The 18,108-nt window shown below is 33.6% G+C and overlaps 2 protein-coding genes across 3 annotated transcripts; one reads left to right on the top strand and one right to left on the bottom strand.

Annotated features, from left to right (window-relative positions):
* Window positions 1-1,001: 1,001 nt before the first annotated feature.
* On the bottom strand, window positions 1,002-8,212 carry LOC110716580 (inactive protein kinase SELMODRAFT_444075-like). Its single transcript, XM_021895207.1, has 9 exons — window positions 7,618-8,212; window positions 6,014-6,168; window positions 5,829-5,923; window positions 4,679-5,682; window positions 4,136-4,296; window positions 3,780-3,856; window positions 3,551-3,698; window positions 3,315-3,464; window positions 1,002-1,550 (listed from the first exon to the last, which is right to left on the bottom strand). The coding sequence occupies exons 1-9, from the start codon at window positions 7,766-7,768 to the stop codon at window positions 1,506-1,508; spliced, it is 1,986 nt and encodes a 661-aa protein (XP_021750899.1). The 5' UTR covers window positions 7,769-8,212; the 3' UTR covers window positions 1,002-1,505.
* A 2,319-nt stretch (window positions 8,213-10,531) lies between these two features.
* LOC110716641 (protein EFFECTOR OF TRANSCRIPTION 2-like) lies at window positions 10,532-16,218 on the top strand. Of its 2 annotated transcripts, none has more exons than XM_021895287.1 (3): window positions 10,532-11,666; window positions 14,972-15,599; window positions 15,681-16,218. In XM_021895287.1, the coding sequence occupies exons 1-3, from the start codon at window positions 11,241-11,243 to the stop codon at window positions 15,812-15,814; spliced, it is 1,188 nt and encodes a 395-aa protein (XP_021750979.1). In that variant the 5' UTR covers window positions 10,532-11,240; the 3' UTR covers window positions 15,815-16,218. The 2 variants fall into 2 exon arrangements, with proteins under 2 accessions (XP_021750979.1, XP_021750980.1); XM_021895288.1 differs by having other exon boundaries at window positions 10,536-11,666; window positions 14,972-15,484; window positions 15,681-15,825.
* The last annotated feature ends 1,890 nt before the right edge of the window (window positions 16,219-18,108 follow it).

Here is an 18,108-nt window from a genome sequence, read left to right as displayed (position 1 = left end):
TATTTTTACATAAGTAAATATTAATAAAAATTAATTATATTATAAAAGTTTATATCAATACCTATTTAAAAACCTAAAATAAAATATATTGTTATCATGTTAATAAAAAAAACAATAATTAAAGTTAATATATAATAGTGAAAAAAATTCTAATGAGTTAGACATTTTGGGATAGAGAAAGTACGAGTTTTTTTTTAACACATCAGCACATTTTATATGTATAAATTTTTGAAAACTTTAGTATAAGGCTATAAGCTAGTCCCTCCCTATTTAAATGAGTGAAACGTTTCTCTTATATACGTATGTCAATGCAAAACTTTGACTAGTAATATTTTTAATTATCAATAAATAAAATTATAACAATTGAATATTAACAAACTATTCATTGAAAGAGTTTCAACAAGTACAACAAGACTATATTTGTTATTATGTATTAATCACAAATATTAGTCAAAGTGAATTACATGAATATTGCAAAAAGTCAAAATGTTTCACTTATTTAGATACAGAGCGAGAATTGAAATAGGATAGTCCATGCACTAGTTTTACCTTATGTATTGGATAGGTGGATTTACAGTAAAACCGGATGACATATTCAGCCAATACTTTATATGCAATAATATTTAGTTTATACCTTGATTAGTGGACCACAAGTCCACGAGTTCCACTAATAAAAAGAAAGGGTTAGATAAAAGTTAGCCTTTGTTTGTTTCATTGTAATTTGACTAATTTTATCAAAATAAGTTAAGAAATTTTCATGTTAATTAAGCGTAAAATAAAAAAAGTTGAGAAAACTCTACTTTGAATTTTACAATTAAAGATCAAACAGTTTAAGCTCAACAACAAGAAGATCATTTAAATACGTCAATATGTGTTATATGTCACAACAATGAAAAAATGTTTATAAGAGTATAGGGTCAATAAGCCTAAAAGAGATCAACATGACATGAAAATTTTAATTAGATGAGCTTTTGTATTTATTAGAAATATATAGGGCAAAATTATCCTACAAAATTAAGCAAAGTAGTCCCCTTAGGGATCTTTATATTATTAAGGAATGAGTAATGAAATAATACAAGAATATGTGTGCATGATTGCTTTATTAAATCTGTACACCTTCAATTTGCCTGCATGACCCTATACAGCACAGTGCCACAGTATATCACATATGGGCTCTACTAGTTTACAAACGCGCTTTGTATGAAAGAGGTAGATAAGGAAGATTAGATATCACTACTAAAAAAACATAGAAATCTGGCATGAAGTCTCCATCTTCTGTGTGGCTCTGCATGGAGATTGCTGCATGTTTGCAGACATTGTGAGTTGAACTCGCACTAATAGTCATTCTGAGGTGCTTCAAACAAAATTTCTTCAGCTTCTTAGCACTAGTTCATCATTTGCACAGAACTTCCAGTGCATGTCCGAAGTGAATTCAGAGCTGAACAAGGTATTTACTTTGCCAAGGACTTCTGCTGAAGTATTGTTCAGGATCTAGAGCCTTTAAATTAACCCATTGAGTTTGAGTGGCCACTCTCCAACATCCGCAGAACCTAATAAACAACTTATTGTCAACAATGTGGAGTAAGATAAGCAAACATAAATCAGGACATGACGATAAATTAATCATGGAGATCATGGTTGGCTTGGCCTTCCACATCCCAAGTTGTGGGATCAAATATTTTACTCGAGTGAGGATATGGTAGTTTTTAATTCAAAACACGTTGTTGGGGGTGTGGGGGGATGCTGTTTAACTTTACAATGCCAAATTTAGCTGAAAACAGTGAAATAACCATAACAATAGGCTAAAAGTTGAGTATGTAAACAGACTTTCAAGCAGGCCCCGGCATTACTACTATCTTCAGCTACAATGAGCTTCCTACATTGGGAATTATTACTTCACATGCCTTACAGTTTGGTACTTGGGATCATGTTTGATTCCTCCCAGCCCAATAAAGCACATTGCCTATTGCTTCTGGTTTTAAATTTTCACAGGGGGTTACAGAAATCAATCGCTCGTTTAGAAAGTTGGATTAAAAATTCAAATTACAGTTTGATCTATAAATTTAGATTGATTACAAATCTGTCCAAAATGCACAACTAAAAAAAGCGTTTTAGCGTTAATTTCAAATTCCTAATAACCAACATTTTTTTTTTTTGGGTTATCTGAGCATGATCTTTAAGAGTCAATGCGGCTAACTAAGCCAATAATGACGTATCCTATTTGTATGTTGACCAATGATACATTCATCTCTGACAGTAGGGCATCACCTGCAGCTCCTTATGACCCCCCTCCCCCCCTCCCCCCAATCCCACCCAAACAATGCCCAACCTCATGTAAACCTGTTGCATTTATGCATGTCATGCAACAGCATAAAGCGATTTACACATGGAAGATTTCTGTGAAAGTTAACAAGGGATGATCTTTGTTGAAATATTTCCTAGATAGTCTTCTAACAATTTGTGTAGGAGTAATCCCACATAGAAATTTTAGAAAAGTTTGAGTTGCTTTATAATGTTGTGTACTTTGATGATGTCAACATTATAATGATTTGTTTGTTTCCCACGTTGACAAAATAAAATGTACTTGTAATATTTATAATGCTTGCATTATTCTATGTGTTTGAAAATAGAGAAAAGATTGTGCATGAGCTTAGTGTTGGTATATATATTATTTATATCAAGAGCACTTTGCACGACTGCACGCGCCGCGGTTAGTAATTGACAGATTAATTAATTACTTATTTATTTAATTATTTTTTTTTAAATAAATTCGTAATTAATAAGTTAATTATGGATAATTGTGTCAGTTGGTGATTTAAGAAGATAAGATTAAAAAAACTGTATCTTCTTATCTGTTGTATTTTTCTCTATAAATAAAACATGATTGTTTTTACTAAACTACGTTCTTTTCTTTTTCTTCTCTGTAAAATTTCTGGAAACAACGTTCATGAGTGTGTATTGATTTTTGCAGTCATTAAACACTAGTTCTTAGGGAAATCTTGGAAGTATCTTTGCCATCTCCCAAGTGCAAACTTAGTGGGGGCAAATAATACTTTAAGGACAGTGATTTTCACGTCCCTTTGATTATTTTTCCTAACACACTCATGACTTAATTGAAATTCAAATTTTAGATTCAAATCTCAACCCCAGTCCAGATTACAAAAGCTAGATCTTAGCTTACGAGAGGCATAAGAGCTCAAAATGAACTGTACCAGTTGTTTGAAGAAATGAAGAGTATAGTGCAGACTTTCAGAACTCAAATTGAATTATATTTATTGCCTAAAAATCCTAAAATATGGTGCAGACTTTCAAACCTGAGACATGCGAGGCCTCGAATCAGGATCCTTTCTGATGCTCAATGAGGCACAATGTAGCATAGAAACAAGATCCTCTTTCACATAGCTGTTTCCCAAACATGGATCAATCAACTTTTTGAGATTCTCTTCTTTAACTACACGCCGTGCCTGAATGACCATCCAATTAATGCAATTTTATTACTCATTTGAGAGACATGGGTTATCATAAGATACCTGGAAAATCAAAATCATACCCATTCAGTCAGGCATTGCTCTCCCTTGGGCCGATTTATGTCTACAGCTTTCCGTCCTGTGATAAGTTCCAATAACACTATGCCAAATGAATAGACATCAGCTTTTTCTGTAATCTGACCACTTTGAGCATATTCTGGAGCCAAATACCTGCATATAACATGGATGTAACTATCTCTTGCAATTATTAATAATAATAACAGGAAGTTGTCACCGAAGTACTGAACTTACCCAAATGTTCCAATAACTCTAGTTTCCTCACCTACACCTCCATCAGGCTGGCACCTTGCTAATCCAAAGTCCCCAACCTATTAATCAGAGATATATCGTGCATAGTTAGCTTGTTCAAGAAAATTATGAAACTTATAGATATAGGACACGGCATCCTTGAACAAAAAAAAAAAAAAAAAGAAAGAAAGAAAAAGAGGAAATAGAATACATCAAATTCTAAATGGTGATCAATATAGCTCTGTACAGAATACTTGATCAACAACTTGTGATGATTTATACTGACAATCTTCTATGCAAGTGTATGATGGGAAAATTCTTCTAAACAATCTAGTAAATATTAATGGAAAGAAGCATACCAATGGTTCAAAATCATGGGTTAACAGGATATTGTTTGGTCGCATATCACGATGAACTATACAGCCAACTCGGCATTCTTCATGAAGGTATCTCAGTCCTCGAGCAGCTCCAACAGCAATCTTCTGCCTCGCAGGCCACTCTAATATATTGCTGCTACGACCTGTACACCCCAAAGTTAAGTAAATTCCATTTTGAAGTTACATGTGATAGGCCACACGGAAACAAGGTATAACAAAAATATGTCACGACATATATGTAAAGGATACTTTATTAGACATTGTAATGTACAAAAGCATGTAAAGACAATTTCAAGTGCAATATATCCGGGAGAGCTAACAAATTACACTATAATAAGTTGAGATTAGAGGTTTAGATAAAGGGCTGGTTGCTTATTTTATTCACTGTATCACAATAGTATTAATAAAATGGGATATTTCTAAGCATCTCGCTTTAAAGGTAAATACTTTGTATACACGTAACTCTAACAGTCCACATCTCTTTTCAGTAAATGGCCTGATATGCATAAGGATTTGCGAACATACCATAAAGATGATAATCCAAAGAATTATTGCATATATATTCATATACCAACAACCTTCTTCCGCCTTCTACACAGAAGCCTATCAGAGTTACAACATTACGATGTTGGGCACAACTCAAAACCTCCACTTCAGAGCAAAACTCCTTATCTCCCTGAGAGCTAGCCAATTTATATTGTTTCACAGCAATTAACTGTCCGTCTTGTAGTACCCCACGATAAACAGAACCATACCCACCTTCTGCCAAGAAATTATTGACTGAAAATCCATTGGTTGCCATTTCTAGCTCTGCGTATTTGAATGACTGTGGAGGTTTACCAAACGTTGGTGTCCTATGTTGGCATTTTGAGCATAGTGGTGGTGGCTCAGCAGGTGACTTTTTGGACAATGAGATAGCGTCCCGTACGCTTGTTGAGTTTAAATTAAGTTTATGCTTAGGATTTTGCATTTCAGCAACTGAAAATCTCTTCAGCAGATTTATAGATGCACGGGCCAGTATCTGATCTGTAGTTCTAAGTGACCCATCTATGTCAGATTTCAAGCTGTCACTACCGACGATAGGACTATTCAGCATCCATGGCTGACAACAACTTGTTGAACTCATTGATTCATTGTCCGTATCAGAATCCTCTAGATTATCAATTTCACTAGCAACAGATAAAAGTGCTTTCCTTTGGTCCTCAATCGTTCCTGAGAGGAAATAAGACGAAGTCCCTGCATCTGAGCTTGATATAGATGATGTTCCAGCATCAGTTGCTGTGTACGATGTATCATGCTCTGGACTACTGGTGGGTGTCACATTTGGCACCCGAATTGTATTCAGGCAATCTAATGCATCATTAGCACGTGACGCTTCAGACATGGTGGACAGTGAGTGCATCACTTCAGGTTCGACATCACCTGATCCAGTTAAATTTAATCTAAGAACCTTGGGATGAGATCCTTTCATCATGATAACATTGCACTGAAGCTGCTCCATACAGAATTTTGCCTCATCCTTTAGCTTTCTGGAGAGAAACCAACATCCTTAGACAAAGTGAATACTTGCGTTTAGTAAATGACTATTAAATACTAGCCTAGTATGAAAACTCTGAAAATTATATGGTTCACGTACATGGACAAGTACAAAGAAAATTAAAACTAAATTACTTACTTATCCAGTATCACCCAGTTTGTTTGATCTTTCTTGGCTTCAGCTGCCACAACTCCGTCAACAGAACCGGTCAGAACTTTAATCTTCACATTAATCTGTATAGAAATTGACAAGGGAATAAGCTCCTACTGGACTAATCAAGCCTACACCAAAAGCTACTTAAGGTTCTCAGTCAAAGAACTAGCCTTGCATGATTTCTGATCTTTACACAATTGATGCATCAACTGTGAGCAAGAGTCAGTAATGTCTTCCTCTTGATCCAAAAGGGTTCCTGTGCGAGATCTCCATGCTCCACTCGCACAATCAGAAGTAAACCTTTGAAGCCCCCAAAGTTTTTTTCCTGAATGATGTACATTCACAGTTCACTAGTCACTATCAATGCACAAGCTAATTTCAGCACAAAGGTCAGCCTATAGATCTTACAATGACAAGTGACAACTGCTGTGAGCAATAAAGAAAACAATTATATTTCATTGGTATGTTAGAACACTGTTGTTGCATTTAATAATCTTATTGTGTACAAATCTTCTGCACCCAGCACCCCTGTCTTAATAAAGATGTGAAGAATAAAGGGAAAAATTTCATCCAACTGATCCAAGAATTCAAAACCATGACTGCTAGGCAATGAAAATGTAAAAAAAGTAGCAGCTATATTCTTGAGGAGTTGTACTGATTCATGTGAGAAATACAAATCAACATTTGAATTAGAGGAAAGGGCACATTTTTAATAAAAATCTTACCAGTAATAGGCAAGGTAGCTCAGCTAAAGAGCACAGTAATATTAGGTTTATTCATACTAATATATCGGGGTTTACTCAGAGACTTACACATAAAACGGCAGTATGTAACCATGAGGAAATACACATTTAATGACCTAGCACTAAATTGGGCAGAAAACCATGAATGTAACATTGTTTTGCAGTTACACAAATACATTATTGCATAAGCATGAGAATACATTTGCACTTTCTCTGGTATAGAATTCAGATTTCAGAAGGTGTTCTGATGCGATTTGCTAAATTGCTTTAAGCAGAGAAGATCACTACATAGAGGTAAAATATCAAAAGAAAAGGGTAGCTTCAGTTATAGAGCTTCACGCTTGAGTGCTTGACTTTCCATTCTTGAACATTAAGGCATATACTGATATACTGAAGGGAACACCCATTTAAATTCGAAACCTATTGCTATTGAGACGAGAAGATTTTTAATGCTATATTCTCTGGTTCAACTAATATCCCTTAAACCTTCTGAACTGCCTATTAACCTATGATTATTTCCGGCCAGAAAGGGATCAAATTAGGAAAGACATCCAATTCTAAAGCAGAAAAACAACCAAAAGCGGCGGAAAACAGTTCCCTTTTCACTTTCAAAACGAGAAAAGTGCTAATTCAAACGCTTTAAGCACTGCAAAAGCAAATTAATCATGACTTCCTCCCGAAAACCCACTCTAGAAGTGAGCCCTCATCATGTTCATACACTATGAGTTAATTCTAGTTAGAGGCAGTACTACTACAGCAGCAGCAGCCAGCAGGTACTAAGGCAATTTAGTCCCTAGACCGTCTAATACAAGAACTACAATTCGCAAAATAAATTAAACCCGAATATTGTATAATAGTGATGATTACATACAAACAGGATGAAAATAAGTTAGACAAAATTAAAACCAACAAGAGCATATTATTCAATTAAAAACACCCAATAAGCAAAAATAAAATATCATAGAAACAAACTTAACAGCAATAAATTAAACTGAAAAAGAAAAGTAATAAAAATATGGAAGAAAAATTACCAAAATTTTGAGGAGAAGTTACCACCAAAAGCTTAATGCAATTCTCAGGTTGAACAACATGAGCAAGAGCCCATTCCATTGCATTTTTTGGAATTTCTTTTGTAGCTTTCACAGCAACTATAACAACCACCTTCTTCTGATTCGAATTCATCTTAATTTCTTCAACCCTAAACCTCTTTAATCTTCACTAAAACCCCAATTTTAGCTCAAACCCAGAAAAACCCACATCAAAAACAATGAATTTTCTCTGTTATTTCAGCTTTAACAGAAAAAAATTTCTGTTATTTTGAACAGTGAGCAGCAAAAGCATGAGTAATGATGCAAAAAATGAGATGGGGTTTTGGGGAAATCAATAAAATGTCATGATTTCTACATTTTTTTCTGAAGTAACTTTTATTGCATGATTAAATACAAAAAGGGGTAAAGAAGATGTTAAAAGGGGTAATGTTCTTGGAGCAGAAATTGAGGAAAAAAGAAGAGGATAAAAAAGAGAGCTTAGACAAATTTGATGTATGGAAGTTTAATGAAGTTTGGATTTGTAATAATGACAATGAAATTGATCCCATAAACAGGTAAGATCAAAATTATTGAGAATTTTTTTGTGGGACCACTGACACGGTGACAATCCCACTTTGTTCCATGTTCTTTCTCATTAAGCTAATGTTTTCATGCTATTTTAGCTAACTATGGACTAAATTGATCTTTCTACTTTATTTGGTATAAGAAAATTATTTCTTACTAAAACAAGGAGTGTGTGATTCGAAGATAATTGATTGATTCAAAATTTATTTTTGAGAATTTTTATGTTTATTTTTTTGGTTGTAGAGATGACAAAGATAAATTATATAAATGAGATTTGAACTCATGTTTTGAATATCATCCTTACAAACTTTAGGTATTAAGGTGATTGATCATCCACATGTTTACTTTTATTTTGTTACTCTCGGCTAAGTGACAAAAAACTCTTGGTAATATAACGTGTTTTAGCTATTCATAAGGATTGCTCAATTAGAGTTAGACATGATAGCCTGATTGTGGGAAAAGTTTTGTCTTGTAATAGTTGACAATGTGATAGCATAAGATAGTGAACTTGTTGTCTCTAAACGAAGTAACTCAAGCGATTGAACCAAATCTTTTTAAAATTCCGATTGAAAAAAACTTCATGAAAGGTTGGCATCCTTTGCTATCTCCATTTTGGATTTGAAAACATTATATTTTGACTTTTATTTTGTAGACGGAGGTAGAACTTTGATTTTTCGGGTTTTTCACCATATGCCCCTGAGTTTTTTTGTTTATTCACCATATGCCCCTAAACTATTTTTAAAATCATCATATACCCCTGAGCTTTCACAAAAATACACCATATACTCGTGATGACTAATGATTGTTAGTTTTGTCAATCATTAGAGTTAATTATGAACCAAAACCACCCTAAATACATTTCCCAACCCCCGAAAACCATCCACATTCCTTTTCTCACCCCTAAAACCACCCTAAATTTTCTTTTCTTATCCTCAAAATCAATCATATGGATATGGTTATAGAGTTTTGGAGTGGTTTCAGTGGCTGAAAAAAGGAGAGGAGTGGTTTTGGAATGAGGGGGAGAGATCTAAAGTGATTTCGAGTTATATTTAACCAAATTTCACTTATCTTATTTTTATTAGGGGTATATAATGAATTACTTTAACAATTTAGGGGTATATGACGAATTTGAAAATTTTCATGAGTATATGATGAATAAACAAACTCAGGGATATGTGGTGAAAAAAACCGTTGATTATTTTAATAAAACTTATTTGAATATGGAATTTTTATGATTGAAAGTAAATTGGAAATTGATCAAGAACGACTTATTATTTTTGTTAGGGGCTCCGGCTCCGTGATGGTTGATGCCTCCTAAACCATTCACGAGTAGTAAAAAAATTGAAAAGTTTAGAAATTTGTGAGACACACATGGGATTCGCGTGTTACGCAACTTGACTTGCGTGTCTCGCGGTCTACAGAAGTTGCCAATTTTAAAATGTTCATAACTTTTGATTCTGAATTCAAAATTAAATAAGGCTAATATATCATTGGAAAGCTCAAGTCTACTTTCTAATCAAACTAGAATACGATCAATATCTTTTGTAGATTCCAATATTTGGCTAAACTAGTACAAGAGTGTCGGATTTAGGCTCAGTTATTTGGTATTTTAGTCATATCTCTTTCATTTTAAGTCATAATTGAGGTTATGAATTATCACTGAAATTGCGATTTCAACGGCTATCTATCCGTCTAAGCTTATAAGATTCAAAATTTAGGTTAGCTCTGTTTTGGAGAGGTTGTTATGTACACCCGGGTGTACGGTACACCCAAAGATATTTGTTTTCTCATTTGATGATAAATGAGCCATAATCATCGAAATAAGAAAATAATACCCTTGGATGCACCGTACACCCGGGTGTAAACCACAATTTTCACTGTTTTGGATTAAGGGCTTAAGGCTATGAGAAAAAGAAATTGGCTTTAGGTGTATGGATTATGGGCAAAACAAAAGATTTTAGGCTAAATTAATAATAATATAAAAAAAAGGTTTAAATGGCTGATGGGCTTAAATAAAATGGCTTTGGGTTAGAACAAAAGTTTATTCAAGCAACCATCGAGTTCATTATTCAACCCAAAGTCCCAAACCATATTAAACTATAATGTACTCATTATTGGGCTTTATTTTGGGGAGACACGTTTTGGTATCTACAAATGTTATGTACTTCGTAAGATACAATGTCACTAAGATACAACGTCTCATTATTGGGTTTTCAAGTTGGGTTGGGTAAAGTTAAGTTTGAATTATGTCAGATCGCTGGTTTACCCTTTATTTGCTGGCCGAACTAAATCGAATCAAATTTATGTCTGGTTCACTTTCAGGTGGAGGTGTCACTTCGGATGTTCAGATCAGGTCTGATGAGGTCGGGTCGGGTTAATTTTAAAAGTGGAGTCATATTAAAGTATTATGTCCACGCGATTTGAAATCTGAAACGGATATTTTTCGAGTCAGTTTCAAATTGGGTCGGTCGGGTGTGGTTTTGATACCTCTACTTCCAGGTTTGAATTGTATCAAGTTGTGTTTACACTTTGCACCCAATTCATTAGTTTATTGCGTTTTGACTACTACACAAAGTATATGATACTGAATGTACCTAAGTCATAGTTCAGAGTGTTGAGGCCAATTATGCCTTAGTAAATTCGAGTTCTTGCTATGTTTGGTGTGATGGCCCTTAAAGGAATCAAATCAAGTAAACGTTAATGACGTGTGACCGCGTGAAATCAAGTAAGCTTTTTGTTATTTTGGTATAATGGCCCTAAAAGGGATCAAATCAAAGAAATAAATCCCATAAAGCAAATACTTCATAAAGAAGTATAATCGAATCTCCTTTTAATGGAAAAAGAAATAAAAAGGGAAAGAGATAAAATCATTAAAATAAAATTCAACCACACAATTTGTAACATTTTCACATGGGCAACCTTGTCCCAAAACAAAAATAAATAAATAAATAAATAAAACAAAAATAAATCAAATTATTGAACTACAACTATAAAAGCCGCCTAAACTTTAACGGTTATTTCTTTAAACACACCTCCAAAAAATGGGAGGAGAGCCTCAAGGCCTCACCACTCCCTCCACCACCACACCAAGGCTAAAGAGGGAGAATTACCGACAGACGAAACACGATACCGCCTTCTCAAAATGGAAAATCCTAATCGGTCCATCAGATTGGGTTAATTATGAGGCAAAAAAAGAAGGGGCAGAAAGATACAGAGTAGCTAACCTCCCACCAATTTGTAATCCTGGATTGTATGAAATTGGAGTTGCGGTTTGTCACTCTGATTCGGGCCGTGATGTTTCGAAACTCGATACCGAGTTTATTGTTGTGGTGTACTTGGGACAAGCTGATAATGTGAGGTCTAGGCTTCAAGATTATGGGCGTAATGGATCACATTTGATTAATGGTTTTGGGTTATTTAAGGAGATCTTTTCTCGAGGCTATCCTATTGTTTATCGATGGGCTCCTGTAAGTAATTGTACAAATTTTAATTCTTTGTTTTTAGTCATTTTTATTTGTTGTTTCTTGGTTTTTTTTTTTTTTTTTTTGGCAACTTTTTATTTTTAATTGGGGTTTGGGTCCAAAATTATTGTTCAATGTATCAAGATTCTACAAATTTTAATTCTTGGGCTCATGCAAGATTTTTCCACTGTTTTATTGATTTTCCTTTTTTTTTTGGGGAATTTCTCATTGGTAGCAACAAACTATTGCACATTCTTATTGGTAGCAAATTTTTTTTTTAAATCTCTTAAATAGCATTAGTAATCTAATTATCGCATTATTTTACTAAAACTAACATAATTAAGTTAATTTTGTCAAAAAAAAAAAAACGTAATTAAGTTAATTGGACTAACCATGGTTACATAATTTCCCTCCAACACAATTAAAACGATTTCCCTCCCTCAAAAACTAGGGTTCTTATATAAAACTCCTATTTCCCCAATTTTTCTAACTTCCATCTTCTTCTTCCTCTTCTTCTCTGTAATTTATATGTTGCGAATTAAGCTAGTTGCGATGGTGGAAAAGTGAGAATTTAGCACCTTGGAGAGATTAGGATTGAAATTGGTAGATTGATGATTGTTGTTTAGCGCTCGAAAATCATCAACGCAGCAGCACAACTACGTTCGAAAGTGTTGAACAGCAAAAGTCTTCAATGAATGAGCCTTTTTTAATTGATCAATGGGGGTGCATTTACAAAATTAAAAGGGGTATTTTAATCCATTCCATATTATGTAACCATGGTTAGTCCAATTAATTTAATTATGTTAGTTTTAGTAAAATAACGCTATATTAGAGAGTAATTAGATTACTAATGCTATTTAAGAGATTTTTTAAAAAAAATTTGCTACCAATGAGAATGTGCAATAGTTTGTTGCTATCAATGAGGATTTCCCTTTTTTTTTTTTTTTTTATATATGAATTTGTTAGGTGCAAAGGTCAAGAAGATTAATTATAGATCTTGAATTTTGTTTTGTTTTGTATTAAATTGAACCTTTTCCTTCGCTTATTAGCTTTGCCCTGTCTTGGCCCGACCCATCAAACCAAACACTAGAGTACTAATTCTGATCAAATCTTCATAAGAATTTGATCAGATATTCACAAAAAAGAAAAAAGCCCAATTCAATTTTTTTTAGGGTTTTTCGATTTTGTCAAATTGTTAAAGAAATATGAAGATTTTGGATTTCAATTTTTGCTTAGATAGCTACTTAAAAAATTTGTAGCAAATTCATGCAAAAGTAGAGAATAATTTGTAGCAAATGGGGATTTTTTTTTTCCTACCAAGTGGAATTTGTAATAATATGTGGCCATCATGAGACAAAAATATTAATGTTGTTAAAATTGTAGTATATTGAATGATAAATACGAATAAGTTAAAAAGGCTAATTAGGTTCTGTAAACTTAAGGTGGAATCAAGTAAACTTGAGGTAAAACCAAAGGTTCAATTTATATAAGTTTAGGTGAAAAGAGTGCACCTGTATACATGCAGAAGCAAACTTATGCCAAAAATGAGTAGTAGATTAGTTAGTATGTTATTCAAAATTAAATCTATAGATTTAATTGATCAAAAATCCTGAATTTTTATGTTGAGTAATGTCGGATCGTAGGCCGCACATTCTCTAGATTGAGTAGCTCTAGGTTCAAGCTATAGTAAAAGCCATTCACTAAACCTTGGTCTTTCGGAATTTGTTCCAAGCTGTCATAAAGTTGGCTGTATCACCAGTTCATGGCGGTAGCTCGAATGTACATAGTGCAATAGGTGTGAAAGGGATTTACTTAGAAAGATTACCAATATTTTTAGATGGTTTTGAATCATTGAGTTATTTGCCCTTTATTATGGGACTTAAGAAAATTAGTTTAGAACATTCATTCGTCCCAAACAAGATTTTGCACCAGACATGATGCAAATTTCTAAGCTCATTCCCACATTTTTTTTACCATTCCAAAGGAACACTGGTACTAAATTGTGTATCAAAGTAATGCATGACCTTCATACTTGCAAGACCCTCTTGCAGATCTGTTGGGCAGAGGACAATTCTGGTTATATCGGTGAGAAAAAAACTGATAGAACTGTGTGCTGCTACTTTAGCTATTTGCGACTTTTGAGTGTGAAGTACGAGTATTGGAGGACCAAAAGTGATAGACTGCTGTTAAATCTTGTGGTAGAATGAATCTGAACACTTCAATATGATCAGAATTACATTTGAAATAGACAGAACAAAGGCAATTGATTCTTAGGTAGCAATTTCTATCTGTTATAGTTTAAGCAATAACATAAGTTCACTGAATTCACTCAACCCTGGCCTTTAAATATTTGCTCCAAAGACGACGTCTACAAAGTACCCTACTTTGCTAGCTTATTGGTAGAATGCTTGATAGGTAATACATTGGTGTGTATGAGTATTTTCAAAATGATTAGTGATTACCAACAAAGTAAGATCTTTGGGACTAAATGGTAAAGAACCATCATTTAACAGGAACATAGGTATTTGTGCATCCATCTTGATGGATGATACAATGTTTTAAGCTTAATCACAAATTAAATCCTTCTTAAAGGAAGACTGCGATATTTTCTTAGCAAAAGTAAACTTGTTAGAAGGGTACAGCATGGACATAACTGTTGCTGCAACCCCTCCTAGCTAGCTGGTTGCTGCTACCACAACTGCTGCAGAGGTTTATCTCACCCAAATTTAACGTCTAGTTTTGGTGTGTTTAGCTTCAGTTTTTAATTGAGGTAGAATAATTTCTTGTAAAAAGTGTAGGTTTAGTACTTTAATTTGCAAGCTGAAAATCCCTTTTCAATGCTACAAATTGCTGAAGAGTGAAGATAGCATTATCCAAATTTGAGTGTATGCTCCGTCATGGTACTTTATGGCAGTAAAGAATTTGGATAGTATTCTGGTTGGTTTTGACCAGAAAACCAGAGTTTATGCTGAATTCCTGGGCAGTTCATGTAGACAAAGACTTAGAGTGGTAAAGAGGGGAAGAATTCCTGGTGTATTTTGCTGATAAGACAAACTTGTGAGAAATTATATTAGCATAGATCTTTCAGATTTAATAGCTTCCTCCAGTCTGTTAGATTTCGATTCTATGATTTTCAGTGTTTATATGTGGATGATAATCCCTGCATTGCATCTCTAGATATGTATTTTATGATTTTATCCCTAAATGGATAAGTAAGAAAAATGCTATAATTTTTCCCAGTGCTTTTTGCAATCTTAAAGGTGGTATTCCTTGTTATGAATGGTTTGCTTCTTGGTTGAACCGTGAAACAGATGAAGAGCAAAAGTGATGCTGAGAGAACAGAAGCTAAGCTGCTTGAAAGATTTGATTATGCATGGAACAAAGCTGGAAATGGTGCACGCCGTCCTAATGATGTTCTAACTAAAATGGAGAAGATTTCATCCCGAAACATTAAAATCCCTAAGATTCTGAAGATGCTACAATCTTTCAGAGAGCAAAAAGTAGGCATCCTAATCAAAGCAGAGAAGTTTTCACTTGGCAACAAACCAGGTCATGATATTTATGACAAGAATTTCAACCTCTTTGATCGAGTTTTCAAATTTTCTCGTTCACAACCACGATTAGTTTCTACTAATCCTGAGGCCAATGCTGAGGACACCAATAAAATTCACATTTGTGGAGTGATTTTAAATGATGGAACAATTTGTAGTAATTCACCATTTAAAGGAAGAAAACGTTGTTCCGAGCACAAAGGAAGAAGATTGACTAGTGCATCAATCAACTCAAAAATCATGACAAAGGACTCCAGCACTAATAACTCTCAGGTAGAAAATTTTGTTAACGACGAGTTTTCTTCTATTTGTGGTGTAATTTTACTTGATAGTTCTCCATGTACAAAGTCACCCTCTCCTGGTAGGAAAAGATGTGAGGAGCATAAAGGTATGAGAGTTAACCAAATAACCAAGTCTCTGATATTTAAGTCTGTTATTGAAAATCCTTTATCTGATCCCGACCCTGCAGACTGTTGTGGAGTGAATTTGGGTGATGGAAAATGCTGTGAAAGGCAGCCAGTGAAAGGAAGGAAGAGGTGTGAGCAGCATAAAGGGATGCGCGTTAATGCATATGTGTCTAAGTTATCATCAAGAGTGAATTAAGCAAATGCTGGCCAAAAATAAACCAATTTGATACAATCTCAGATGTCAGGCCTGTACATGATTATCTGCTACTCACCACTGGGCTAGTCCGTGTGCTTTCGATCATCAGCAGGTAGTTCTTACTGCAGAAGGAGGACTCAAGACTGGCACAGACACAAAATAAGCACAAGGGGTGGCTTAATTTATTGTGTACTCATCAACATGATAGCTCTTTTTAATATGTATTTTAAGAAATAGAAACACAAAATATAGTCTGTTTTAAATTAAGCACAGAACAGAAAATGAAAACAAAAGCAATGTAGAACAAGGTGTGTATTTTTCTTTTCATTTATTTTTCCATAGGAATAGATTTGTATCTTAGAGTTTAGCCATACTTTAAAGAGACATCTGAAAAGTTTAGGATATATTTTTATACTCTGTAATTTATGTTACAAATCAGAAGTGAGGAATAAAAGTTGGATACCTCTTTTACTGGAAGTTTTAATTGTTGTTGATTCTTAGGAACACTGATTTTTTTTTTTTTTTGTCTTTTGTTTTTTCTTCAAAAGAAAAAAAAAAATAAAAAAAAAAATCTGATGCACGATACTTTTACTCAGTAAGGAGGGAGCAATTTAAGGTACACTTAGTGTACAAAAGGAATCCTGTGCACAAGTTTCCTATTGGTTGATTGAGAATATTCTTTTTTTGTGGGCCACCTTCATTTTCATTTGAATTTCAAACTTGTTTTTTAAATTTTAACTTTTGAATTTCAAATTTATCTATCCTTTCACCTACCCAAATTAATGTAATATAATCCCAAAAAAAAAATCAGATTTTTTGACCTCATTTTTTTCTCTCTCCTAATTTTTTTTCTCTCTCCTAATGTTTCCCCTCTAATGTATCTGTGTAAATAACGAATGAAGAACAATGAATAAAATGTAAATAAAATATTTGATTTAACTTAACATTTCAATTTTTAGGATTCTTATGGGATGCATATGTCGTTTTTTCTAATTTCTCTCTCCTAATGTTTCCCCTCTAATGTATCTGTGTAAATAACAAATGAAGAACAATATACAAATCTGATTTTTTGAATTTCAGCGTGAAACAGATTGATGGCGGTGCGATAAGGTGTTGGTTAAAATGCGAACGCCGTGGGTGAATGTGTTGCCGGTGAACAACCTATCGGCGTCGGTGAATTTTTTGTAATGTTCATGTATATTCCGGCCCGTCGTGGTGTGGCTTACAATTATTAAAATGAATTGTAGTGATTATTATTTGAAGAATAAACTAATTTGAATGAAAGTATGGTGAAAGTGTGAAAAACAAAAACAGATTTAGAATTATTAGCTGCAAAATTGGTTAAAGATTATGTTTTACAATTCACCCAAAACAAACGATCCGGAATTTGAATCGACTCCAAGAAAACGATTTGTTGGGACGCTCTTACAAACATTGTAATATATAGTTTTTTTCCCACATAATGAACGTGCTGATACCCCTTAGTCCAATGGTTAACTTTGAAAGCTGCATGTGCATACATCAAACCACTGTTCGAACACTGTGACGGCATAAATTGTATTTTTTCTTCTGGTTTTTAATTATTTTTAACTTTACAGAATCATATCTAATTTTAAAATATCAGAATAACGTAAAAGTTAGTGAATGAAACAATGTTATACGTATATCTTTTATTTAGTTTTTAATTATTTGATGTTAGTGAAGGAAACAAGGTTATACGTTTAGATATAAATTATTTATATTTAATAATTTTTTATTAGTATTTAAAAAAAAAACTATTTTATTTAAAACAAAAAGTATGTTAATAAGTTAAAATTTTCACTCTTTTGATAAACATAAAAAAAGAACCTATTCAACTAATAATACATATTAATATGTAATCCAGTGAATGTGCTGATACCCCCCTAGTCCTATGGTGTTGATATTATCAAAATGTTGTATTATTCAAATGCATTCAGTGTTTGAACCTTGCGACCATGATAAATCATCTTTTTTTTTTGGTCCCCTAAAAACATTTTTTATTTTAAAGAATCATTCTTCTTTTAATAAAATCTTGTTTGATAAACGTGTCACTATGAGATCTCCGTACAACATGTTTAAAATGCTAGTACACACTATAGTTTGAAATGAATTAATAAAACTAATGGTATGTGTTGTGGAATATGTAAACCAGACTTCCAACCGCCATCACCTCCCAATCCGCTTTGCCCCCTTTTTTTTTTTCCCTTTTACACATTTTTTTTCTCTTTCTTAGATCCATTTTTAGTACATGCATTTTAAAGATCAGAATGACA

Source organism: Chenopodium quinoa, unplaced genomic scaffold (genome assembly GCF_001683475.1).
Source record: "Chenopodium quinoa cultivar QQ74 unplaced genomic scaffold, ASM168347v1, whole genome shotgun sequence".
Lineage (NCBI taxonomy): Eukaryota > Viridiplantae > Streptophyta > Magnoliopsida > Caryophyllales > Amaranthaceae > Chenopodium > Chenopodium quinoa.
Note: the sequence above shows the minus strand (reverse complement) of the source record. Positions and strands in the feature narration are given on the sequence as shown.

Excerpts from the sequence above, each read along its gene's own strand:
- LOC110716580 (XM_021895207.1), bottom strand. The coding sequence starts at position 7,768 with ATGAATTCGAATCAGAAGAAGGTGGTTGTTATAGTTGCTGTGAAAGCT. Across the intron at positions 3,857-4,135 it reads CCCATGATTTTGAACCATTG|GTTGGGGACTTTGGATTAGC; the intron begins GTATGCTTCTTT and ends TCTGATTAATAG. Across the intron at positions 3,699-3,779 it reads AGAGTTATTGGAACATTTGG|GTATTTGGCTCCAGAATATG; the intron begins GTAAGTTCAGTA and ends TGTTATATGCAG.
- LOC110716641 (XM_021895287.1), top strand. The coding sequence starts at position 11,241 with ATGGGAGGAGAGCCTCAAGGCCTCACCACTCCCTCCACCACCACACCA. Across the intron at positions 11,667-14,971 it reads TTGTTTATCGATGGGCTCCT|ATGAAGAGCAAAAGTGATGC; the intron begins GTAAGTAATTGT and ends ACCGTGAAACAG. Across the intron at positions 15,600-15,680 it reads AAGATGTGAGGAGCATAAAG|ACTGTTGTGGAGTGAATTTG; the intron begins GTATGAGAGTTA and ends CCGACCCTGCAG.